The 8,321-nt window shown below is 55.4% G+C and overlaps 1 protein-coding gene and 1 non-coding gene across 2 annotated transcripts in view; one reads left to right on the top strand and one right to left on the bottom strand.

Moving 5' to 3' along the window:
• The window catches only part of irak1 (interleukin-1 receptor-associated kinase 1), a 109,378-nt gene that overhangs the window by 76,899 nt on the left and 24,158 nt on the right, over positions 1-8,321 (top strand). The window contains exon 13 of the mRNA XM_041179609.1: positions 4,332-4,457. Within this exon, the coding sequence (XP_041035543.1) occupies positions 4,332-4,457 (126 nt within the window). The remainder of the gene's footprint in view (positions 1-4,331; positions 4,458-8,321) is intronic.
• Positions 1,306-1,465, bottom strand: LOC121272844. Its single transcript, XR_005941916.1, has one exon. It is a non-coding gene; the product is annotated as a U1 spliceosomal RNA (small nuclear RNA).

Below are 8,321 nucleotides of genomic sequence, written 5' to 3' on the forward strand. Positions count from 1 at the left end.
GACGTGCGGCTCTAAATTCAGGAATCAGACCACCAGTTCTCGAGGTTTTGCTTTAAACATTTTAAGTTACACAGGTTAAAATGTATATACACACGGCTCCCCATTACGATGATCATAACTTTTAACAAATTCCCAACTAATCTCCTTTAGGGCAACGTCAACCCGTAGGCTTAACCAGACACCAGGCAAAGCATTTCCACTTTACGAATTCAAAATGAGGTTCTTTCCACTTTGGTTCCTGTGGAGACAGTCGGAGGCTGACAGCTGCTGTTGATCTCACATTGCCCCTGCTCTACGCACATACACCACACTGCTGAAGTTATACCGAGCCCATCTCATTGAATGTGTATATACATGTGTATCACCAGCCTCTTTGAGCTCCACCTCTTACAACAAAACCCCTTTCATACTGCCAATTTTATTGGTAATATAAACATGTTGCTTGGTCTCTGCTGGCTAGATGCCAGATTTCACCTCACTTCTTGAATGCTCTACTCAAAAATTGCAAACGCCCTCTACCTCTCCCACATATCAAAACTAGTACCCGTCAAAGCACCCAGACTAGCTGGCCGTAATCCCATTAAGACACACCCACAGACTAAACCCCTACTGTAAAACGAAAATATTTTCCAATAATCTGCACATTAATAGTTTGATGACGGGGAGCGAGTTCCCCACCCTCTGGGTAAGGGAGCTTCTCTTGAATTCACCGATTTGTATTTATTAGTCACTGTCGTATGTCGAAGATTTAAGGTGATTGGTAGAAGGATCAGAGGGGGACGTGAGGTGGTGGGCGTCTGGAATTCACCGATGATTGAGGCTGAAACGCTCAATGCATTTTGGAAGGTACTTGGAGGTGCCGTAACCAGCAAGGTGCTGGAAAGTGGGGTAGTTCTGTCGAGGGGTCATGAGGACTCGAAACGTCAACTCTTTTCTTCTCCGCCGATGCTGCCAGACCTGCTGAGTTTTTCCAGGTAATTCTGTTTCTGTATTGGATTTCCAGCCTCCGCAGTTTTTTTTGTTTTTAAAAATGAGCGGCTCGTTTCTCTTTTTTTTTGGCCGGTTCACTAAATTAGTTTGAAACACAAGCGGATCTTTATCGAATGGCGGAGCGGGGTCGAGGGGCTGAATGACCTCTTCCTGCACCGTAACTTTCTTCTATGGTTCCGTTAACACGGGATACCCGGCACAGAACCGAGCCACTTGGCTCAATCGGTCCGTGCCGGTGTTTATGCCCCACTCGAGCTCCCTCCTAACTTTCCCCTGTCTAAGTCTACCATCCTAGCCCCCTGTTCTTTTTTTCTTAAGGGGAGAGCAGTACCCCCACCACCACAAATTTTGCAGTCGAGTATCCCGCATTTGGGGACACGGCAGGCGTCTGCAACACCCGAAGCGCAGTGGGGCTAGCCTTGCCCTGGGGGAACCACCTCCGTGAGCGTGGCCTCCCTTGCTGCCCTCTAGATCCCCCTTCTCCCGCGCCTGCTTGCCTCGTTTGCCCCTCAAGCGCACCCGTGCCATTTTTGGAGACCGGCCACAGTCTCCTCAACCGAAGGGACGATATACTTTTTCCAACGAGGGAGTGCGGCGAAGGCTCGCTCGGTTAGTTCGGAGCACAAGCAAAGCAGCCGTGATCTTATCGAATGGAGGAGCAGGGTCGAGGGGCAGAATGGCCTCCTCCTCTTTCGTCCGTTCGTAAGGAAGTAGGGAGCAGCTCTTCCGCATCTTCTTCCCTACGTTTCTTTTTAATGCATTCACGGGATCACCGGCCGGGCCCAGCATTTGTCCCTGCCCATCCCTAGTTGCCTCCTTGAGAAAGGGTGGGTTGGGGGGGGGTGGTGAGCCGCCTCCTTGAGCCGCTGCAGTCCCCCGTGTGGTGTAGGTACACCCGCCGCGCTGTCAGGGAGGGAGTTCCAGGATTTCGACGCAGCGACAGTGAAGGAACGGCCGATTGTATTTCCAAGTCGGGACGGTGTGAGTGGGGGGCTCGGAGGGGAACTTGCAGGTGGTGGTGTCTCCCCCCCCACCCCCCGTGTGTCTGCTGCCCGTTGTCACTTTTTAGAACCCTCAGTCCCACCTGAGGCTTGTTAACCTTTGGAGGCCACCGCAGCAGTCTGGCCACAATCACCCTTCGTTGTCCGTTCGGTTTAACCTGTCGGAGGTGCGTAGAGCCGCACCCCCATCGAGAGAGGGGTTAGGGCAAAAAAGGTTGAGGGAGGCGTTGCGGCGAGGGCTCCCTCGATACGGGACGCCCTTCCCCTCCGGAATGGAAGCCTTCAGTCACGTGGAGAGACTGGAGAAGCCGGGATTGTCCTCCCCAGAGAGCAGAGGAGGTGAAGGGAGAGATTCAGTCGAGGCGTTCAGAATCACGAGGGCCGTCTCGATCGAGTGAAGAAGGAGAAACTGTTTCCAGTGGCAGGAGGGTCGGTAAACGGAGATGTTGGGGGGGGAAACAGTAAAAGAATCGGGGGTGAGGGGGGATGAAGAGAATTTTTTTAACACAGCGAGTTGTTGTGATCTGATGGACGGTGGAAGCAGATTCACGCTCGAAAGGCTGAGTTGGCTAAGTATGGGAAGGGGAGAAACCTTGCAGGGCACAGCGGGAGAGCTCTTTTTAAAGAGCCGGCACCATCACGATGGACCAAATGGCCTCCCCCACACACACACACCACCCCCCCCTCCCAAACCCCCAGGCTGTGAAATTCTGAGACTCCCTCCAGTTTCAGACTGACGACGCTGTACCGCGCCTGCCATCTGGTGGCTGCAGTTTGACACTGCACCGCTGGTGAACGAACCTATTTTGTCACCTAAGTGGCAGCTCCGGAACGTTTTGTCGAGCAGCCTGCCAGAATATCACTGTGCCGCCAAGCGGCTCCTCCTGAGGCGGTGAGCGGTGAACTAAAAAAAAAAAGTGGCAAAAAAAAAATGCTGCAAAAAACTCTGAACGGGGCGGACAGCGTCTGTGAGGAGAGAGAGAGAGAGAGAGAAACGCTGGGTTAATGTTTTTTGCTCCCTGACTTTTAGTCGATTCTAATGAGAGCGCTGTTCTCTGTCCGCTCTTTTCCTCTCTCACGCTTTGCTGAGCGTTTCCACCGTTTTCAGTTCGTATCCCAGCTTCCCAACGCCGGCGGGTATGTGTCCCGCTTTTCGATAAGTAATTGATTTTTCTCTGTGCAGATCAGCTTTTAAGAGGCCTCACCCCACCCCAAGTTGAAGGTGAGGGAATTTTTAAGGTATTCAGGGCACTCTCTTCGCAGCACCTGAAATATTAGTCCGCAGGATGTGGGGGGTGTCGCTGGCTGGGCCAGCCTTTTATTGCCCATCCCTAATTGCCCCCTTGAGAAGGTGGGGGGTGGGGTGAGGGGGGTGAGCCGCCTCCTTGAGCCGCTGCAGTCCCCCGTGTGGTGTAGGTACACCCGCCGCGCTGTTAGGGAGGGAGTTCCAGGATTTTGACCCAGCGACAGTGAAGGAACGGCCGATTATATTTCCAAGTCGGGATGGTGTGAGGGGGGGCTCGGAGGGGAACTTGCAGGTGGTGGTGATCCCCATGCGTCTGCTGCCCTCGTCCTTCTAGATGGTAGAGGTTGTTGGTTTGGGCGGTGCTGTCGAAGGAGCCTTGGCGAGTTGCTGCAGTGCATCTTGTAGATGGTACACACACACTGCTGCCTCTGTGCGTCGGTGGTGGTGGAGGGAGTGAATGTTTGTGGACGGGGAGCCGATCAAGCAGGGCTGCTTTGTCCTGGACGGTGTCGAGCTTCTTGAGTGTTGTGGGAGCCGCACTCATCCAGGCAAGTGGGGAATATTCCATCACACTCCTGACTTGTGCCTTGTCGATGGTGGACAGGCTTTGGGGAGTCAGGGGGTGAGTTACTCACCGCAGGAATACCAGCCTTGGATTAGGTCAGGCTGTGATGCCTCTGTAGTCAAGAAGAATTCATGGTGGGTGTTTGAATAAGTTACATAGGGCTTCCGTCTCTCCCTTCTCCCTCTCTTTGTTATTTCATGGCCTCCTTCCCTCTTCTCTCTCCCTTAGTCTCTCGTGCCCTGACCCCCGTCACGCCCCTCTCACATGGTGTCTCTATCCCTCCACCCGCCCCCCACCCCCCCCATCCCCCCAGAAAGAGTTGCTACTTAGTGATAAGGAGCAGGAACCCCAGTTTATGAAGCAGTTCCCTCACTGTTCCATTGCACCTGACATCAGCTCGATTAGGTTGTCCCATCGAAGCCAGTACAGGCACGACGGGCCGAGCGGGCTCCAGCGGCAACATCGGGTTCTGCGATTCTCAGCCGGAACTTAATTTTTTTCTCTCTCTCTCTCTCTCCCACGACCACAGATTCTTCTCTATCCAGCCACCAAATCGTCGTGAACCCGGCCAAGCAGAGAATCCTGGAGCAGTTCGCACTTTATAACGCGGGGCAGATTGACAGCGGTGAGCTGCTGTCCTCCGCACCGAGGCAAGGTAGGTTACCGGGAGCGAGAAGAGTTGGCGCACGGGACGTGGGCGTCGCTGGGCCGGGCCCAGCGTTTGTTGCCTTGTTGCCCGTCCCTAATTGCCCCCCCCCCCCCCCCCCGAGAAGGTGGGGGTGAGCCGCCTTCTTGAGCCGCTGCAGCCCCCCGTGCGGTGTAGGTACACCCGCCACGCTGTTAGGGAGGGAGTTCCAGGATTGTGTCCGTGTGATGTAGGTACACCCACCGCGCTGTTAGGGAGGGCGTGCCAGGATTTTGACCCAGCGACAATGAAGGGACGGCTGATATATTTCCAAGCCGGGATGGTGTGAGTGGGGCTCGGAGGGGGAACTTGCAGGTGGTGGTGTTCCCCATGTGTCTGCTGCCCTTGTCCTTCTAGGTGGTAGAAGTCGTGGGTTTGGGCGGCGCTGTCGAAGGAGCCTTGGCGAGTTGCTGCAGTGCATCTTGTAGATGGTACACACACTGCTGCCCCTGTGCGTCGGTGGTGGAGGGAGTGAATGTTTGTGGATGGGGAGCCCATCAAGTGGGGCTGCTTTGTCCTGGACGGTGTCGAGCTTCTTGAGTGTTGTGGGAGCCGCACTCATCCAGGCAAGTGGGGAGTATCCCATCCACACTCCTGACTTGTGCCTTGTAGATGGTGGACAGGCTCTGGGGGGAGTCAGGAGGTGAGTTACTCTCCGCAGGATTCCCAGCCTCTGACCTGCTCTTGTAGCCACAGTGTTTATATGGCTGGGTCCAGTCCAGTTTCTGGTCAATGGTAAACCCCAGGATGTTGATAGTGGGGGGGATTGAGCGATGGTAATGACATTGAATGTCATGGGGCGGTGGTCTGATTCTCTCTCATGAAGATTGTGAAGGGATTGGGGGCAGGGAGTGGGATGCCATTCAGGGGTTAGGGAGTCGGTCGGTGCTAAGGACCAATCTTCTCAAAATGGCACTCAGACCCCAGTGGATTGGCCGTGGATAGTTTCAGGATTTTCCTACTTATATATTCTTTTTGTAACGTGTGGGACCAGTCAGTTGTTTGCAGTCGTTCCCCTGCTTTGGAAGGTGGCTGGGTCCGAGCGTCAGCTTGAGAGACCCGAGCCCTGTAATCTAGGCCCATCACCCGCCTACGGCCCCGAGGGCCCAATATTTATCCCTCAACCAACAACCTCTGTCTCCTTGATGTATCTGGGATCTTGCTGTGCTTAAGTTGGCAGCTGCATTGCAGCAGTGACTGCACCTGAAAATTGCGCCCCCCCCCAAAACCAGTGTCTGCAATGTGCCTTCAGGAGGCCCTGGGGTGGTGAAAGGTGCTATCGAAATGCAAGCCCTTGCCTTTCCTTTTTGAATCGTCGAATGGGTACATCGCGGGACGAGGCCATTCTGCCTTTCAAACCCGTGCTGGCTCTTTTAAGGAGCGACTCAACTAGTCCCACTCCCCCGCCCTTTTCCCCGTCACCCTGCAAATTCTTCCTCTTCAGATAATGATCCAATTCCCCTCTTTATGAAAGCCCCAATTGACCCTGCCTCCCCCACGCGCTCAGGCAGCGCGTTCCAGATCCTAACCACTCGCTGTGTGAAAAAGTTTCTCCTCGCGTCTCTGTCGCTTCTTTTACCCATCGCCTTAAATCCGCCTCCCTCTGGTTCTCGATCCTCCCGCCAATGGGAACAGTTTCTCCCTCTGTCCGCTCTGTCCCAGACCCCTCATGATTTTGAACACCCTCCATCAAATCTCCTCTCCACCTTCTCTTCTCCAAGGAGAACAGTCCCAACTTCTCTCATCCCTGGAAAAATTCTCATGCATCTTTTGTTCTCTCTCTCTCTGCCTCTCTCTCTCTCTCTGCCTCTCTCTCTCTGCCTCTCTCTCTCTGCCTCTCTCTCTCTGCCTCTCTCTCTCTGCCTCTCTCTCTCTGCCTCTCTCTGCCTCTCTCTCTCTCTCTGCCTCTCTCTCTCTCTCTGCCTCTCTCTCTCTCTGCCTCTCTCTCTCTCTCTCTGCCTCTCTCTCTCTCTCTGCTTCTCTCTCTCTCTGCTTCTCTCTCTCTGCTTCTCTCTCTCTGCTTCTCTCTCTCTGCCTCCTCTCTCTCTGCCTCCTCTCTCTCTGCCTCCTCTCTCTCTGCCTCCTCTCTCTCTGCCTCCTCTCTCTCTGCCTCCTCTCTCTCTGCCTCCTCTCTCTCTCTGCCTCCTCTCTCTCTGCCTCCTCTCTCTCTGCCTCCTCTCTCGCTGCCTCCTCTCTCTCTGCCTCCTCTCTCTCTGCCTCCTCTCTCTCTGCCTCCTCTCTCTCTGCCTCCTCTCTCTCTGCCTCTCTCTCTCTCTGCCTCTCTCTCTCTGCCTCTCTCTCTGCCTCTCTCTCTCTCTGCATCTCTCTCTGCCTCTCTCTCTCTCTGCCTCTCTCTCTCTCTGCCTCTCTCTCTCTCTGCCTCTCTCTCTCTCTGCCTCTCTCTCTCTCTCTGCCTCTCTCTCTCTCTCTGCCTCTCTCTCTCTGCCTCTCTCTCTCTCTCTGCCTCTCTCTCTCTCTGCCTCTCTCTCTCTCTGCCTCTCTCTCTCTCTCTCTCTGCCTCTCTCTCTCTCTCTGCCTCTCTCTCTCTCTCTGCCTCTCTCTCTCTGCCTCTCTCTCTCTCTCTGCCTCTCTCTCTCTTTCTCTCTCTGCCTCTCTCTCTCTCTCTGCCTCTCTCTCTCTCTCTGCCTCTCTCTCTCTGCCTCTCTCTCTGCCTCTCTCTCTCTGCCTCTCTCTCTCTGCCTCTCTCTCTCTGCCTCTCTCTCTCTGCCTCTCTCTCTCTCTCTCTGCCTCTCTCTCTCTCTCTCTGCCTCTCTCTCTCTCTGCCTCTCTCTCTTTCTGCCTCTCTCTCTTTCTGCCTCTCTCTCTCTCTGCCTCTCTCTCTCTCTCTCTGCCTCTCTCTCTCTCTCTCTGCCTCTCTCTCTCTCTGCCTCTCTCTCTCTCTGCCTCTCTCTCTCTCTGCGCCTCTCTCTCTCTGCGCCTCTCTCTCTCTGCGCCTCTCTCTCTCTGCGCCTCTCTCTCTCTGCGCCTCTCTCTCTCTGCGCCTCTCTCTCTCTGCGCCTCTCTCTCTCTGCGCCTCTCTCTCTCTGCGCCTCTCTCTCTCTGTGCCTCTCTCTCTCTGCGCCTCTCTCTCTCTGCGCCTCTCTCTCTCTGCGCCTCTCTCTCTCTGCGCCTCTCTCTCTGCGCTTCTCTCTCTCTGCGCCTCTCTCTCTCTGCGCCTCTCTCTCTCTGCGCCTCTCTCTCTCTGCGCCTCTCTCTCTCTGCGCCTCTCTCTCTCTGCGCCTCTCTCTCTCTGCGCCTCTCTCTCTCTGCGCCTCTCTCTCTCTGCGCCTCTCTCTCTCTGCGCCTCTCTCTCTCTGCGCCTCTCTCTCTCTGCGCCTCTCTCTCTCTGCGCCTCTCTCTCTCTGCGCCTCTCTCTCTCTGCGCCTCTCTCTCTCTGCGCCTCTCTCTCTCTGCGCCTCTCTCTCTCTGCGCCTCTCTCTCTCTGCGCCTCTCTCTCTCTGCGCCTCTCTCTCTCTGCGCCTCTCTCTCTCTGCGCCTCTCTCTCTCTGCGCCTCTCTCTCTCTGCGCCTCTCTCTCTCTGCGCCTCTCTCTCTCTGCGCCTCTCTCTCTGCGCCTCTCTGCGCCTCTCTCTCTCTGCGCCTCTCTCTCTCTGCGCCTCTCTCTCTCTGCGCCTCTCTCTCTCTGCGCCTCTCTCTGCGCCGCTCTCTCTCTGCGCCTCTCTCTCTCTGCGCCTCTCTCTCTCTGCGCCTCTCTCTCTCTGCGCCTCTCTCTCTCTGCGCCTCTCTCTCTCTGCGCCTCTCTCTCTCTGCGCCTCTCTCTCTCTGCGCCTCTCTCTCTCTGCCTCTCTCTCTCTGCGCCTCTCTCTCTCTGCGC

This window comes from Carcharodon carcharias, chromosome 35, assembly GCF_017639515.1.
Source record: "Carcharodon carcharias isolate sCarCar2 chromosome 35, sCarCar2.pri, whole genome shotgun sequence".
In the NCBI taxonomy this organism is placed as follows: Eukaryota; Metazoa; Chordata; class Chondrichthyes; order Lamniformes; family Lamnidae; genus Carcharodon; species Carcharodon carcharias.